At 38.2% G+C, this 18,343-nt stretch overlaps 1 protein-coding gene across 1 annotated transcript in view; it reads right to left on the bottom strand.

The window, feature by feature from the left end:
* The window catches only part of Mctp2 (multiple C2 domains, transmembrane 2), a 233,957-nt gene that overhangs the window by 81,691 nt on the left and 133,923 nt on the right, over window positions 1-18,343 (bottom strand). Inside the window, exons 13-14 of the mRNA XM_005381603.2 lie at window positions 12,744-12,846; window positions 11,297-11,399 (exon numbers count right to left, since the gene is read on the bottom strand). Of these exons, the coding sequence (XP_005381660.1) occupies window positions 11,297-11,399; window positions 12,744-12,846 (206 nt within the window). The remainder of the gene's footprint in view (window positions 1-11,296; window positions 11,400-12,743; window positions 12,847-18,343) is intronic.

Raw genomic sequence — 18,343 nt, 5'->3', positions numbered from 1 at the left:
CTTGTAACAGTAGACCATGATACACCTATGAAACCCGACAAATTTAATTCCCATTTCCGGCATTTAGCATCTGTGGGACTATGGGTAATTAGTGTATCTCTCTGAGCCCCAGGTGCCTCTTCAAAATAGTTACCTAGACTGCTGATGCTCAGAGATTTGTGTACATTAAATTTTAATCCATTGAATCCAAATACCTTCCATAGACTTATGCAAAGTCACAGTCCTTCCACTGCTTCCAGTGCCGTTTTTCTTTTAACTTATTTTTAATTTTTTTTTTCAGTTTCATTAATACATGTGTGTAGAACATAATGATTACATCCCTTGTGTGGAGTTGAGATTGGTACATAACACATCTCAATTATCTTTTTTTATCTCCTTTCCCTCCCTCTCCCACCCCTCCATCTCTCTTTGTTAACTAATTTTCTTGGTACATTTTAGATATACCTAATGATCACATTTATCATTGGGAATTTGTACCTGTTTATGATATATCATGATACTTTTCTCCCCGATTCCCTCCTTTCCCTTCAACTCCTTTCCCTTCCTCATTTACAACAGCCTTAATTCTATTTTTCTTTCTATTCTTTTTTCTTTTTCCTGCTTCCTTTACCCTTCTTCCCTCCCTTGTTCCCCTTCCTATTTGAAGATTTTCTTCCTATTCCTTGAAAATGGAAAATCATTACCCTATTAGTTATTCTGATTGTTTAAATTCATTTGATCATCTAATTCCTAAAGGAATTTAGATGAAGATGCCAATCCATACAATAAGAGCTCACTATATGTCACAAACTGATGAAAATGTTTCCTACATACTGACACATTTAACCTTCGCTATACACTTCCAAAGCTTATGTAATGATAGTTATCTTCCTTTAATCAACAGAGAAACACAGAAATAAAAGTTAAGTGACTTGTCAAAAATCACATAGCCAGTTGAGGGGAGAGGCCAGGATGCCACTCCAGCTGGTCTTTTCCCATTATCTGCATTCTTAACCATGATGATCATAATTGCTTAAATCACAAGTCATTTATATACTTATTAGTTATTAAGACTTCCACTTCCTTGAATTAAGGTTTTGGTAGACTGGTCTTTTTCTTATTGATTGTGACATTTAACTTTAATTGTCAATTTGATGTGCTTGGGGACTGCTTAGAGGTTAGTAAAGCACACTTCTGGGCTATAAGTGAGTAGGTCACGGAGGGAAGACCTTGGGTACTATATCTGGCACCTTGTCCCTTCCTCTCCGTTCCAGCTCTGCTTTCTGACTGCTGTGTATTAAGCAGTTCTCTGCCAAGCCCTCCTACAATGAAATTTTGGCTTGGAGCCAGGAGAATATGGACTTAACCCTTGAAAACCATAAGCCAAATAAAACATTTCCCCATTTAATCTGTGAGTGTCCAATAGTTGATTCCAGCAGAGAAAGTTAATACACTGATTAAAGAAAACATATTATGATATTACTGCATAAACTTATGTGATATCCATTTGTTTATGTGCTGCAAATATTTTGGTTTTGGAATTTTTTTCACCCGTGTTGGTCTTGACTTTTCAGGACTTTCCACATTTATCATTCATGTCTTCTGGTTTGTTTATGTAAGGCTTCCCCAGGATTTTAACATTTTAAAAAATTAAATATGTTTCAAGTGTTTGATAGCCTAATTTATTTTGGAAGTGTTGTGTGTAGTGCAACACAATAACACATTTTCCCCTAATGGATAAGCAACATATTTTCCAGAATCTCTTGTTAAGTAATTTATCCTTTACTCAATAACTCTGTGTTTAAACTTTTTCATACATTAAATGATCTTTAATTATTTAGGCTTCCTTCCAGTCCTACAATACAGCTCTAGAATTTCTTCATATAAGTCTCAGACACCATCACTTTTTTTGTCTATTTCCATCTTTGATTTTTTTTTTTTTTAGTTTTTTTATGTTTTCCTGTTGTGGATAGCTATTGACCTTATTTTTAAATATTGATCTTAGTGACCATTTTTGCTCTAAATATTATCAATATTTGTTCATAGATATCTAATATCATCAGGTAGTATATGCAAATTATGTATTCTGTTTATTTAAATATGTGTAACTTGTTTTCATGTAATTTCACATTGATTGGATCTTACACAAATCCTTAATTTTTATTTGTTGAATTGGAACCACATAACTCAGTAACATTCTCCAAAGAATTTTATACAGTAGCTACTTGTTACCTTCATTTTAAAGATGAGGAACTGAAGTATCAGCAATGACTGTGAGGTTATGAGGGTTTTGAAAGATATTATTCATTATTTGAGGAAATACTTCTTAACTACTAGCTAATTAGACCATTCTTTTCAGAATCAAGAGTAGATTTGAGGGCAGAAGGAGCAGCTCAGTGGAAAAACACTTCTCCACAAAACATGAGGTTATAGGTTGAATCCTCAGTACCACCAAAGACAGAAAAGAAATATGTATACGTATTTAAAAATTAGGGGCTTGGGATATAGCTCAGTGGTAGAGTGCTTGCCTAGAGTGCACAAGGCCGTGAGTTCAATCCCCGGTACCACCAATAAATAAGTAAATAAATAAAAGATAAAAATGAATGACTGTTGAAATTTATCAAGCTCCCCATTCACACCCAGTGGCACTGTTTGGATTTTTTTCCCGCTCTTTGAACATATGAGGCATGATCAAACTATAAGATGAATATATAAATTATTACACTAAAAGATACATTGCAATTATTCTTCCTCAAAATTAATCTCCTTGCCTTGAAGACAAATATCCCACAGTTCTCGCCACTTACTGAAGAAGTTCTACAAGTCCTTTGAGTGTCTTAATGAAGTGTGATCAAAACTATGATAAATGCTGCTGAGTGTCATCCAGCAGAAAGGCAGGCTCATGAAAACATTACAGTCTGGCCTCTTCCACTTCACTCACCAGGTCTCAAAGTGTAAAACTTCTGGCTCAGCCCCAAAGGCAAAATGACAGTGAAAGGCAAATGTTCTGAGTCATCTCAGGATGTTGAGGCAGCCATGACAGCACAACTAAAGATACTAATGAAAGAGAACTTCCAGAACTGCTTCATAAAATGGCAAGGACAATGGAATAAGTACGTTTGAAATAGGTGGTAGTATTTTCCAAGGAACGTAGGGCAGTGTGTCTTCTACTATAATGTTTTTCAAAAATTTAAACATTCATTCTGTTTCAGTCATGCCTGTCACAATGATATAAATTACATAATCAAGTTCGTAACACATTGAGGCTTTCTAGTATTCTAGGAGAGGTATTTTCTTTCCATTAAATTTGTGTTTTTCATGAGTTAGTCTAGTCTTGGGAGTAAGTTCATTTATTTTACATTTTTATATTCTTAATAAATTTAAATACTGTGAGAATTACCTGCCTCTTTAAGATTTAGGGAAAAGCAACTTGGGCATAAAGCAGTTTAGACCTGTTTCTCTTTTGGGGTAGATGAGACAACATGGGGAAAGAAACAAGAAGTTGATAATTTTTCTTACCTTTCCATAATTATCAATTTCCCTCAGCAGTGTATTTAATACTTGATATCCTTGTTCCTCTAGTAGTTATTTTAGGGATAAACCTTCTTTTGAATTTTACTCACCCCTTTATCCAAGTATGAACTGCGTTTTATTTCCCGTTCATCTGGGCAGAGTTGACATCCTTACAGGACCCAAAGTCTTTGAAGTTCATTCAACAGTTAACTATGTTTTCTCTCAGACTTCTCAGTAAAGTGTAGTAGCGATCTTCATATAAATCCTACATGTTTTCTGTTAGTTGTTTTAATGGTTTCCTCAGTCATATGTTCTTTTTTTTTCTTTTTTCATTTATGTTGGAAATAGCTTGTTCATTTCTTTTTCAGGGGTACACAGCAGTATTTAGATTTAACAAAGCTACAGTTCACATATTTTCTATACTATTGCTCTCTTTCCTTTTCTTTGTCTTCAGTGCTGGGGATCAAAACCAGAGCCTGAATCATCCTATGTTCTGTGGGAAATGTTCTACCTCTGGGGTACAACACCAGTCCTTACTTTTATCTTTAGCAATTCCTCATTTTCATAATTTCTTTTAGTTTCTTTTAGTGAGATGCTTAATTGATTTTCAACCATTATGTTTAAGAAACAAAATCATTCCAGGTTAGAATATTTTCCCTGAATGACACTTTGGCCCTTATCCATGGTTTTTAGGCATAGCATTTAATCTGTCAGCTTCTAAGTAGCGTACAATTGCAGCTTCAGTATCCACGTGAGCTACTTGAGATTGTTTACTCCAAGTACCTTGACACTTGTTTAAGTTACTATTTTCTATTTTTATAGTTCTGTGACCACCGTACAATTGCTGCCTTTTTGGAATCTCCTGAGGAATTTCTGACCTACAGACCACTATGTGAACATGCTGAGTAGATATTTGTGCAAATATTTCCTATTTTTTATGTATATGCATAAACATATATTAGATTAAGCCAATTCTTTATTCTCTAAATTTTGAAAACTACAACTATGATACGCCTAAAAGTTACCTCAGAAATTATTTGTGTATAAAAAGAAAATTCTGAATATCAGGACCAGAAATTTGGTAGCTGTCAAGTAGCATGCAGAGACTTCACGATGAACACTTTTTGTTATTTGGATCCCCCAACATTTGGGCTTTTAAGAATCACCTCAGCATTATTGACTTTGTTTCTGATATTCTTAAAGCTGGGTAAATAATATGTATTATCATTTTGTGATTCTAAAGTTTTGCAATTTTGTTGTATTATATATGTTAAATGAAGTTGACATCCATTCACATATGGGTTCCTATTTGTTATAAACTTTTTGATAGATCACTGTGTTTTACCTCCTAAAATGTGTTGTATCACGTTTTTGACACAATTTTTATTTATATTTGTATGGCTATATTTTTGCTCATCTATTTTTGTACTAGTGTATTTTAGATGTTGAAAAGATGCAGCAGGTAGTTTTTAGTCTTTTTTTTTTTTTTTTTGGTACTGGGAATCCAACTCATGACCTCAGCGCTTATGCCGCTGAGCTAGATCTCTGGCCTAGGTAGTTTTTATTTTATTTCAAGGCAGGAACAGAGGTTTTCTATGTAATAAATATGTTTAATCCATCTAGCATCTACCTATGCGTGATACACTTAGTGTTATGCAGTTTCTTGTTATGATACATTAGCTGAATCCACTGGGCCTTCTCCATGCCCTCTCCCTGCTCCCCGCTCTTCCTACCCTTCCATCTCTCCTACCTTCCCTCCATCTGCTCTGTTTTCCTTCTGTTCCCTCCCCTCCCCATCTGTCTGTCCTAATAAAATATCACGTAGGCTATACATTACCTATGCTTCATGAGAATTCCAGCATATTAAAGGTATCCTTTACTAGGTTCTAGGGCTGATGGAGAAATTTGCTTGATTTTATCTTTATTCTATTGCAATAGACATATTGGGCCAAGAGCAGGGACTTAGGATAGTGGAACATTTGTATTAAAGATGGTCATTTTTTGTGGTGCATTGAGATTCAGGTCTTGCCCTTAGCAAATAATCTCTCAGGTGATACAGCTCTCTTTTGTTCTCCTGCCACATGGCTCCTCTGACTTGACTTACATGGGATTCCCCAAGGAAACCCAGGCTCTGGAGAAAACAAGTCTTGGCAACAGACCACTTCTAAGATTTTTTAAGTTGATGAATAAATCCAGTTACTTGTTCATATTACTTGATGTAACATTAAATATTAATATTTTTCCATTTAATGACCAAAATTTCAGCATTACTTGAAAAAACTAATTGCATAAGTCCAATACAATAACTAAAACAACCACAGGAAGTACTTCTGCAATAAATATTTAGCTAAAAATGAACATAAAAGTTAGCGAAGCAGTTACTGAAGTGAAGTTGTATTGGTGTACTTCCTTCCTATGCAGGTGAACTCTCCGAGGATGCTGGGAATCTATAAGGGCATTGTGAAGGCCACATTGCTGATGAAAGCTTCACTTGTCCTTGTACCACTGGGCTGCTTTTCCCCAAAGAACTCAAGTGTATTTGAAAATACAGGTGCTCATCAAGCTCAAATGACTTTTTCCTTAGCTACTGGGAACTAATGATAAATATATGTATTTCCCATTTTACAGAGTGAATCACTCAATCAAGTTTTTAGTCTTCTTAAATTGGCCCATTAGATAGTTCTGACAGCAACTATATGACTGAATAAAATAGACTGACCTTCAGGAAAAATATCCAGCCTAATTTTCAGAGTTACAATCACTTAATTGAAGATAGACATGTTAAGTATATCTATTGAATCAGCTAATTACTAGGAGATAATGTCTATGCCCAAAGTGTTTTAAAACTGAGCAATGTACTTATTGCTTTTCAGTGTATATTTGCTATGCTAATGATTAAAAAATTAGAGGAACAATATGAAAATGAGCAAATATTAGAAGCCTTCAGATTGTAATATATACCAATCTCAATTTTCTGTAATTCCTAATCATGGGTATTTGATTAAAGATTTTTGCATATCTATAGAATCATTAAAAACAACTATTTTCAAAACTGAAGAGAGAATTTATAGAAGTATACCTCATTGGCTTGCATTCTTTAATTCTGCTATAATTTTAAACATGCATATATTCTTGAACAGTCCACCAGCACTAATCAATAGAGTTATTTTAGTGATTTTAAATGAGTCAATATTCAGCTAGCACTTTAACCCTGATTAAAAAGATATAGTGAATTTAGAATAGCCTCTTTACTTAAACAGGTTTAAATGTACTGAACACATTAACATTTTGAGTAAGATTAAAAGTTAAAGTACACTGTATACTTGTTCTTGGACCATTTAAAATATAACTTGCATTGTCTCCAAAAATGTAAATCAAATTTAGTCTATGACTTAAATAAGGGAAACATATTCTTACAAAGCTATTTCTACTCAATTGTTAAATTAATTGTAAATATTTTTTGTTTTAAAATAAAATTATGTATTGTTGTATATGGTTCTGTGCCCTGAAAAAGTCATGAATCAATGTTTATGATTCTTTGTCATATTAAAAAACAAAATGACAGAGAAAATAAGTCCCCAGAAGAAGCACATAGTGTGAATCTAAGGGGGGTTTTGATGCTTAATTCTGGCTATTTTGAACAATTCCTGTGGGATTTGCTTCACATTTCAAAGTTTCTTTCTGGGCAAGTACTCTGATAGCTCCATCTGCATGTCAAAAAAACCTTGTAGTGGCTTCCTTTTAATACAATAAATCCAACCTCCCTCAACCCTCCCACAGCTGCCTTCCATCCCACTCTCCACCTCCATGTTCAGGGCATCAGGCTCCAAGTTCCTCCAGACACCAAGATCTGGGCACCAACACCAAGATCCAGGCACCAAGACCAAGATCCAGGCACCAAGACCAAGATCCAGGAACTAAGACCAAGATCCAGGCACCAAGATCCTCCTTGTTTCAGAACATGGTCTTCCCCCTACACCCCTGCTTCGCTGCTCACACTTTGCTCTCTGCTTGCAAGGACATTCATTCTTCAACTCACTCACGGGCGCAACAAACACCCTCCTCCTTCTTGAGCCAGTTCAAGCTCCCTGCTTCTTAAAATCTTCTTAAATCCAACCCTCTTTCTCATCACACTGGTTGTCTCCTGTGTATGGCATTTGCTATTTTAGAACTTCGGTGACCATTACCTGTGTGTCCCCTACTAAAGTGTACAACTCCCCAGCTTATGTATGTTATGGTTTGTGTTGCATGTTCCCCCAAATCCTCATGCAGTCATGGGGCAGGCTTCCAGATTTTTGATTGACCCATAGTCCAGTGCTGGGATTATGGGTGTGAGTGCTACACCTGTCCCTGGGGTAAGTAGTCTGCATACAGTATAAGGGAAAGAAAGAGCCTTGCTCTCTGCCACTCCTCCCTTTTGCTCTTATTGCCTTTGCTGCTTTCCACCACCATGAACTGTTGCTCTGTGCCGTGTGCCACTCTGCCTTGAAGCCAGCCAAGTTCAGACTGGAACCTCCATGAACTGTAAGCTAAATAAACCTTTCCTTCCTTAAATTTGGTGTCAGGTATTTTGTCTCAGCAACGAGAGAAAAGTAACCAAGACAATGTGCCTGCTATGGGCACCACAGCAGCAGCCCACAACCAAATCTTATCCTTGCTTCCAGTGGAATATTCACTTAACAGTACTTACTGTGGAAGCCTAACTAACTTGTCAGCATAATAAACTGTGCCTCATTAGGTTATAAAAAAACTGATGATTTCACATGTTATGCACACAGCACCGAGCTTGTGCATGAAGTGGCACTCAATAGATATTAACATAAAAACCTAAATTTAAATAGGTAGATTTTAAAACATGTACTGTAAAGCACAATTTAGAAGTATGTGAAAATAGAAAAATTAATGAAATAATCAATGAGCATGCAGATTATCAATTATAATGAAGGTTATAAGAGTTTTAAAATCATATTTATTCCAAGAGATGGAGAGAACCAGAATAGAGGGGAGGGGAGGGTTAGTAAAAATAATTAAGATGTGTTACCTACGTGTACAACTCCCCATGATGACTATAATCATTATGTACTGCAAATATGTACTCATGCAAATGTAAAACAATAAAATCATATTTGTATCTCTGTGTGACATACTGGTCTTTTAGGCTGGAGAGGCTCGTGGCAGGGGGACCTCCAAATGCCGAGTAGAATGTGTGCCAATCCAATATGAGGTTCAATTACTTTCCCACATTATCAGTCAAGGAATCCAACGTGAATCGGAACAGAATCCACCACACTGGATAGCGGCCACTGAAGCATCCTATTCAGGCCAGTTTTACAGGGAACCAGAAGTCCTCAAGAACATGGGCCATGCATCTTTTAAGGCAGAGGTATTTCACAATGGGATATATTTCTTGATGTCCCATAGCTCATTTTGGTGATGAAAAGAATGATGTAAAATGAATCAAACACTCTCTGATTTTCAACATCCAGTGCTTCTATACTAAGAAAAAGCTAAAGCTCTTCAAACTTTTCATCTTTCCAAAGCTTTCAGGAGTCTCTCCTGCCTGCCCCATTCCTGTTCCATGTCTGCTCTGCTCCACCTGGTTACTCCATTCCACCTACACTGACTGCCCAGCCCTTTTAGGAATTTTTGGATAGTCTGAGAGCATCTGAACTTGAAACTTTCCTCCATGGACCTTTCCCCAGATAGCCACATAGCTGACTGCTTCACCTCTTTAAATCGAACTCACCTGTCCCCTTTCTGTGAGGCCCTCACTGGTCAGACGTGGAAAACTATGTCCCTCCCCAGCCTATATTGTCACCATCTTGCACACTGTATGCTGTTTTTGCTTTGCTTTATGCATCTTGAAACTGCAATATAAATTCTGAGGAGGAGGGAGTATCCCTGTGGTTAGAATATTGCCACCCAAACCAGTGCCTGGCACACAGTGACCCCTGATCAATATTTGATAAATAAATGAATGATTATGAGACCCTGGGGCAGCTTTACCATCAACTTGAAAACCAACCAGAGGGGAGGCTGCTTATGTTGAAATTAGGTCTTTCCCAAAACATTCCACCTTGTGTTTTGAAAGAATGCTTTGAAAACTGCATTAATTTGGGTCAGTGGTTCTCCAGTAGGAGTGATTTACCCTTCACTCAGGTTTGGCAGTGTCTGTGGACATCTTAGGTTGTCACAATAGTGGTGGCGGCAGGTGCTGCTGTCTTCTAGTGCAGAGAAGACCAGGGGGCTTCTGGACGTTCTGAAATGTGCAGGAAAGCACCATATAACAACAATGTCCTGGCTCCAAATGTTAATAGTGCCAAAGATGAGATGGCCTGATTTAGCTGGGGGCAATTTCTTAGCTCTGCCAAGCAGGGAGGCAGGAGACAGGAGAGAAGAAGGCAAGAACTCTACCTAAGTCAACTGGTGCTACTATAGAAACACAAACATGCAAAACTTTAACAAACAGAACAGAGGAAGGTTTTCAAACAATCCCAAGGAGGTTCTAGCAAGAAACAAAATAAGTTACTAAGATTTACCTATATATACAAGAGGAGAGAGACACATGGAGAGAGACAGACAGAGACAGGGAGAGGGCAGAGGGAGGGAGGGGAACTGAATTGAATTGTAAAGGAGAGATTTGGGGATGGTCCCTTTAGACATCTTGAAAGTGTGCCTCATATTCCTGTTACACATATTCTTCCAGGAATAACTGACAAAGCTTCAATAAAAAAGAGGGGAAATCCCAAATTACTGTCTCCTCTCTGCGGCCCCGCAGCCTGCCTCCGATGGCTCAGAGCATTTGGCAGGAGCCGGCTGTATCAGGGAGCAGATGCTCCACGCAGGCACTTGGAGTAACATCAGGGATATGAGAACTTGGGGAGAAATTAACCAAGCGATCAGAAACAGATGAAGAGATATTAAGAGGTACAGCATTCCCCGTTCTGTAAACAGTGTGAGTTAGACTCGTCGCAGGGCGAAACTGCAGAGTGCTCAGCTGAAAAAAATGTACAAAGAGCTTTGGAAAAATAAGTCTTTGGGAAGAAATAAAGTCTCAGTAGCTGATGAAATCATAATGACTCTAGGACAAATTATATTTATGGTTGGATGAAAAACAAATTCTTTCTTCTAGCACATTAAGAAGGGAATCACGCCCCAGCTTTCACCCTATGCTCTTATTTGCATGCTTTGATGTTCTTTCTTCTGCACTCTAGAAGTAGTTTTCTTCATTCTGCTAGTTCTCTAAGCTGACCCTGCATTATCTTTTAATTGGACCATCAAAATACATTTCCTTCTCCAAGACAGGCCTCTTGTTTTCTTCCATTTGCTTTATAAGACTGAAAACAAACATTACTATTAAAATGACACATGGAACTTTGGGGGAACATAGTCTAGAGTAGCACCGAGAGTAATGTGCAATTACCAACAATTAAACTTTGAAGAAATATGCAAAAAGAGGACAAAAGTAAATATGTGTGTATTTTTCATCAATAAAAGCAAAAATAAGTTATAAGTCTATACTCCTTCAAATCAAATTGAAGGCCCCAAATGAAACTATAAGGGAAAGACCGAGCATACATTGAAAGACTGGTCAGAACATTTTGGTTAATTAAAGCAATTCTGGATTGACATAAAACTATGTGTTTCTTCACATCTGACATATAAGGATAAAGCGTAAAACAGCAGATTCCTGCTACAGCTAGGAATTTTTTTTCGCCCAGACTGAAAGAAAGTAGCCATAGGCCATAAAAAGTCATCAACTATAAAATTACTCACAAATTGTCAGCTAACAAAGGAAACTTACAGACAGCAAGGGAATGGCAACTTTTCCAAGGAAGTCGGGGGGTTTATCTCCATCTTCATCAAACACTGTCACTTCCAAAACGTCATGGATATCTTTAATGGGACTGAAACAAGAAATATCAGGTATTATACATATAAAAAACACATGAAAAGTCTGTTCCATGAAGATCTGAAAACACTGTTTCACTAATTAAGTCTGTGTGTCCTTGGAGTATAAAACTACCATTTAATTAAATTCCAAAAATTAAATCAAACTGACTCTATTCCCAAACCTTCCATCATAGCAGAGTCAGACATCCACATGAAAAAACCAAGCCAACTTTCTCACTCTGACATTCCCATATATACAGGTACTCAAGGGTGGGGTGATTAAAGAAACAAGATAACAGAAGAAAAGCAGGGAAAGAATGAGGAGGGTTAAAGAAAAGTGATTTCAAAGTAGATACCAAGTTATAGAAGTAAAAATAACTTTTTCTTTATATTAATGAAGAATTATCTTTTGAAAAAAGGTGGAAAAATTAATATTTGCTGAGATACATAGAAAGCCTCCTACTATGGCAATAAATACCAGGCATATTTAGAAAATTTTTCAATATTGACCGGAAGCCACATACCACCGATAATGACAAATAAAGACATAACCATCAGTACATTGTTTGGAAACAAAAAGACTTTTACACTGAGAAACTGGCAGACCTGTCTAGCAGAGTTGATCTATTTCTCACAGTTCCTTGCGAACTTCCTATTACTGCCAGGCATTCCGCTACAAACATTCTTGGCTTTTTCACTTTTAAGTACAAACTGAGCATTTATTCAGCTTCGCAGGGTTAAACACTATCATGTCATTCAAATACAAGAAGGGCCTCCTCTTGATTTTCAGGTGCCTTAAAGTATAAAGCTAACCAGGGAACATCTCGCCCCCAAATGCCCAAGTTTGGCACTTAGATATGGAGTGGACCACTCAGATCAATAGGAGTACAGGGAGCCTTTGCAAATCTTCAAGGACTCACAAATAATCTGTTTTTCCCAAAAGACTCTGGTAGAATACAGCCTTCAGGCGTGAGAATAATGTTCTAATACATAGCTCCTTGATTTTAAGGCAGGGCTCCATTTGTATTTTTCCCTAAGCCAGGAATGAATTATTCTAGATCCACAGATGTTTCCATCTACCCACAGATTAATTTAGTCACTAAAAGACTACTTTACCAGTGTCTCCTATAACATTTCCTTGCAGTTGCAAAAGATCTCTTCTATTATTAACATCACACTCCATAAAATGAAAGGATAAAAGGTTTTCAGAAGGGAAAAAAACAATAAAATTCACTCTTTGCACATAAAAATGGACAGAAAGTTCCACTCAAGAGACCCAGCCTGCCCCAAACATATCAGAGATAATTGCTCTGTAAGTTAAAGCTGCTCCTCTATATTCCAGAGGCTAAAGCACTTACAATGTAAAAACTTTGTTCCATTCGGGGTTGAGGTTTTTGTAAATGGTATGTGTCTGAAGTCGATCATTGCCTAACTCCAACAAGCAAAAAGGATCGCTCTTCCCTGAAAAGAGAACACAGACATTGCTTAAAGACAAATGACTCTCAAAAGGGTAAAAAGAAAAGTGAACAAAAGCCATGCACTTTTACACCAATAAACTTGCGTTTGCTGAAAGATGAAGTTGAAACTCCTTTTCCAGCAAGGCTGTGGAGATTCTATATGGGAATTGAGGAGGTTGGTGGGGTGTACACGTTTGACCTTTAGTATCTTAATGGACTGGGGCTGGTATGCAATTCTTATCCCCAACCACATATCACTTTGAAAATGAATAATCACACAGGCCTCACAGGGGGGTCTACTAGTTTGGCCTGTGAGAGTGTTCATTTCATAATAGTTATCATCATCATCATCATTTAATTTGTTAAATGAACAGAAGACCTGAAAAGACATTTTTCAAAAGAAGATATAGGTAAATAGTCAATGAGTATATGAGGGAAAAAATATTCAATATTACTCATCAAGGAAATGCAAACAAAAGTCAGTATGAGCTGTCATCTCACCCCTGTTAGGATGGTTGCTGTCCTGAAGTCAAGAGAAAATTAATGACATTTGGATGTTGAGAAAAGGGAACTCTTACTCAGTGCTGATGTGAGTGTAAATTAGTGCTGTACAATCATTATGAAATATAAGGTTGATTTTCCTTGAGTCATTAAAAGGTAAATCTCCCATATGACTCAGCAATCCCACTATCACCTGAACATCCAAAGTGGGAATGAAATCTGTGTGTTGAGGAAATATCTGCCCTCCCATGTTATTTCAGCAGTGTTAACAATAGTCAAGATAAGGAATGAACTGAACATCCAGGAATGGATGAGTGGATAAAGGAAATGGTATATATACATTTTCTATATTCCACTGCAAATAAAGGTGAGATCTTATCATTTGCAGCAACATGGATGAACCTGGGGGACATGAAGTAAAAGAAGTCATGCCCAGAAAGCTAAATACTTCACTATCCTGCTCATAAGTGGAATCTAAAGAAACAGTTCACACAGAAGCAGAGGGTAGAATTGCAACTAAGAGCAGCCAGGGAGGGGATAGGGGAGACAAGGAAGTGAGAGACTATACAAAGTTACAGTCAGAGGAATACATTTTGGTTTTCTATTCACAGCAGGTTGACAATGGTTAACTATAGTGCATTCAATATTTGAAAATGCCAAGAAGAAAGGATTGTGAATCTTCTCTGTAAAAAAATGAAGAACTGATAAATGTGAGGTTATAAATATGCTAAATACTATGACTTAATTATTATATTACATATATATGTATCAAAATATCACAGTATATTATGGCATTATCATTCTTTGTGTATTAAAACAAAAATCAAAATGTTGCAGCTCATCTCCGGTTCCTTCTTACATTTTCTGACTTGTCAATAAGAACAGTTATTCTTCAATAATTGGAGGCCTATGGAAATCTACAGGCTTCTATATAGCTGTAAGGAGATGTGCAGAGAAGTACAAAAATGGGCTTCAGGGATTCAAAGTCTGTTTTGAGTGAGCACCCATCAGCACACGTGATCCTGTGTGCTCACCATGTACTGAGACTACACAGAGTATAGTTTTGTTGCTAAGAAACCTTCAAGAGTTTAACACAATAAAATAATAATATCAGAGGTCATATTTTCAACTAAAAACTTAAGTACATTCCTTACTGTTCCTATCCCGAGTCTTCTTTTTCCACCCTATCTCCTACTTTCTCCAAAATACACACACAAAATAAAAATTCCATATCCAAAGTTAAATTCAGAGTCAGTGAGTAAAAGTTCCCTTTTGTTGGATTTGGCAGAGGGATCCTGAATTGGAACTGTCAGGGCAAGAATGAATGGCTCCATAATGTCCATGGGACATTAACACATTGCCTGCTTCTGCTGTGCACTGGCGCTTTACAAAGCAGTGTGTGCTAAATTAATTGGGGGCATAAGGACAGGCGCCTCTTCAACAAATGGCCAAGGAGTCCCGGGCCAGGGCCTAATGCAGAGAGTGCTCCTGCCTCTTGACCCACTGGCCTACCAGTCAGGTCACTGAACCTACATCTAATTCACATAATAAGTAGGAGCGATGAGGTACCACACATCAATAGAGAAGCCAACATATGCAGGAGTCTGCATGAGGATGACATTAAAAGAAAAAAAAAGTAAAGGAGGAGACAAAGAACAGACACATGGGTGAGGGTCAGTGTTAAACAGGAGATTGCATTCCACTGACTCATGGTCCTGACACGTAGATGCCTGGCCAAAGCTTTTAAGTCGAGGCCATTACCGCAGTGACCACTAGATAATGATCAAGCCATGGACACAAATGGACAAGTTAGGATTCTCAACTGCAAACAGTGGAAAAGATCTTTTTCTTATGCAGCTCACCTCTAGTATTTTCCTGAAGGAAGGGATCATTAAAATAATTTACTCATACTTAAATGATATCAAAATAGTAAAATAACATCAAATAGGTCTCAAAATCCCCACAAAAGCTGGCTTGCAAAACCACTTCCAGACAGAGTGCTGATACACGAGAAGCCCAGCCACTATTCCATCCCGGAAAAAATCTGATGTGGCCTTTGCTTCTCCAGAATCCTGGCCCCCAGGAGCATGCCTGTTCCTGCTCCTTGACTGTGGCTGCTCCACCTATGAATTCTCTTCTCCTGCTTCTTTTCCTCACTTGATGCAGATTAAAGGCCTCCTAAGACTCTCTTGCCTGGTCAAGTGCCCATAGCCTACTTGGCAGGGCTCAGGAAGGGAAGACTGGCTTTTCACCTTCTATGAATGAAACTGGTCTCTGACCTCTTCTCTAAAACATACAGTGGGAAGCATCCGAAAGACACAGTGGGTTTTAGATGCCAGGCAGTCAAAATTAAAGTCATATCAAAGTCCACCCTCATCCACAGAGTCTTGCTTAGTTCAAAGCAGGTTACTCTGGCAATGTATTCTGCAGAGAATGGGGTTGGGGTTAAATGAGCAGGAGGGTGCCCACATAGAACATATATCCTCTTTGCCAACTGTGCATGTGGAGGAGAACATATGCACTAGGCTCAGTGCTTAGGTATGGCATCCTTGATTCCTCAACCCAAGCACAAACAGCTACTTAACCATTTGTCAGACTATTAGTAGGTGTCAGCGCTGCTCCTCTGGAGGCACCAACATGACATGCCATCAGCACTTGCTCTGGGGAGCACGTCTGACATTTTTAATGAAAGCCCTGGGTTTATTCCAAAGCAGGGCGGAGATGGGCCCTGCTCCTGCAGAAGCACAGGTGGCCTCATGCTGTGGCTCCCAGCCTCCTGAGTCCTCATGCTCTGAGCTGTCCCAGCTAATGAGGAAGAGACTCCCCTCCAGAAACAGAACTTCAGTTATGCATCTCTGAGGAACACCCTGCACCAGCTCTCCGAAGATAAGTCAGTCAAAGCTCATTAAAATGCTGCATTTATTAATACTACGGTGTAAACAGGCAGAGCAAATCAAGAAGAAACAAAGATTCGTAACATTTATAGATGAATGTATGTGTTCTGTATGGGTCGGTTTGTTTCTCTTAAAAGGTTCCAGAGATGTGAGGAGTCTGAGATTTAAAATGATGAATGTTTTTATTTGGGACAACAATGATCTCCTATAATAAATGGGATATACAAGTGTTCCCCACTAGTATCCACCAGGCAGACAGAGACCCCAAATTTTGGATACACACTTCTCTCTGCTTCACCTAGTCCACAGGAGGACTTCTAGATGACGTCCCCTCTGTCCAATAACATGTTACCTTGACATAATTAATGCCTCTGGTGACTGAGTCTCAAATTGAAGTTTTAATGCTTTGCACTCAGTAGCTTGGCTATTTTTCAACACCAGTTTAAAATTCATTCATATCCTGGAAAAGGAAGTAGGGGCCTTTTTATTTAGATAGTTTTCCCTTTATAACACTTACAGAAATTGAGTAACAAGTAGTAAATGTATTTTAGGGGTTCATAGGATTCATCTGAAAACCATTCATTGAGCACTCATCTCTACTTAGCACTCAAGTGGGCTCTGATACCCAAAGACACCAAGCCATACCTGCAGGAACTTTCCTCATCGTCTCTGCTATTCTGCAAATGTCACCTTGTCAATGAAAACTTCACCCTCACCCCACAGCAGAGTGAGATGCTCCCTTGCCTGGTCTCCAATTGTGTATGATTCTACACTTCTTTTATCCCACATCTGTAGATTTCTGTTTCATGTTTAGCAAGTGCATTTTCATTTAAGAGTCCTAAAGCAAGTACCAGCACGTGCATACTTTCAGAATTCCTGAGAAGACGGAGAATAAGACAGGGCTCTTCCTAATGAGCCCAGGAGCAGAGGGAGTCATGCCGCTGCCCCACAACCTTCCTACAAGAAAGCAATGCTTGTTTAGTTAGATTCCCTACTAACTTTCCCCTCAATGTATGTGCCATTTTGCAGATGAGGAAAGGAAAGTCCAGAGAAATTCACTTTGATTGGAAAAAGACTTCATATTGCAAACGAATCTTAAGCAAAGACAGCCTTTGCTGACCAGAAAAGAATAGGTCATTCTTGAAAAGATTGAAACAGATTATAGTCATGAATTTACTAAGAAGATATTGATTTATATCCACACATACATTTGGGTCCCTGTATCTGTGGAATCCACCAATGTAGGATCATATAATATTTAGTGAGGCTTATGATGGTTGATTCTGTATTGAGAGCACACAGATTTTTTTTCTTATCATGGTACCACTAATTCTTCAATAATGTAACCCTTTACATACTACTGACACTGTTTTAGGCATTATAAGTAATCTAGAGTAAAAGTACATGAGAGAAGGTACATAGGTTGTATGTAAATCTTATGCTGTTTTACCCAAGGAATTTGAACATCCTGGGGTGCTAGTATGGGCAAGGTGAGGGAGTCCTAGAGTCGACATCCCTCAGATACCAAAAGGCAGCTGTACACAAACAGGTTAATGGTGGGAAGCAGTAAATGTAAGGTAAAGGTGAACAGGTGCAGACATTGGCTTGAAGGTCATGGCCAGTACTTCGCATTTGACTTCATTTTATTCACCCAGCAACCAGGAGCCACTCAAAACTAGTAGAAAAGAAGGGCAAGGGTTAGAAGAGAGGATTTCTGCAAGATTACAATTCCTGAAGCTATGTGTGAAGGATTATAGCTCAGAAAGGCTGAGGAGGAAGAAGGGAACATAGCCACTTCAAGCTAAATTTCTACTCTTTCTAACTACTCACTGTGCATGCCTCATTTTTTGATAAACCTCACTTGAATATTGAAACAAATTTTAATTGATGTTTCTGGAAATGCTCTCTTGATTTATCCCACTCCATCTATTCTAGTTTACTCCCTATTCACCCACCTTTAGTGTGTGTCTTTGCCCCACCTCTAATCCCAGCAGCTCACCCTACCCTGTCTTATACAGAGGTTCAGGGCTCATGCCTGTCTCTTACTTTGCACGGGGACCAGCTTTTCCTTCAATGGCCTTCCAACTGCCCCTCTTGTCCAAAAGT

This window comes from Chinchilla lanigera, unplaced genomic scaffold (assembly GCF_000276665.1).
Source record: "Chinchilla lanigera isolate Chin_1 unplaced genomic scaffold, ChiLan1.0 scaffold00015, whole genome shotgun sequence".
Classification (NCBI taxonomy): Eukaryota; Metazoa; Chordata; class Mammalia; order Rodentia; family Chinchillidae; genus Chinchilla; species Chinchilla lanigera.
Note: the sequence above shows the minus strand (reverse complement) of the source record. Positions and strands in the feature narration are given on the sequence as shown.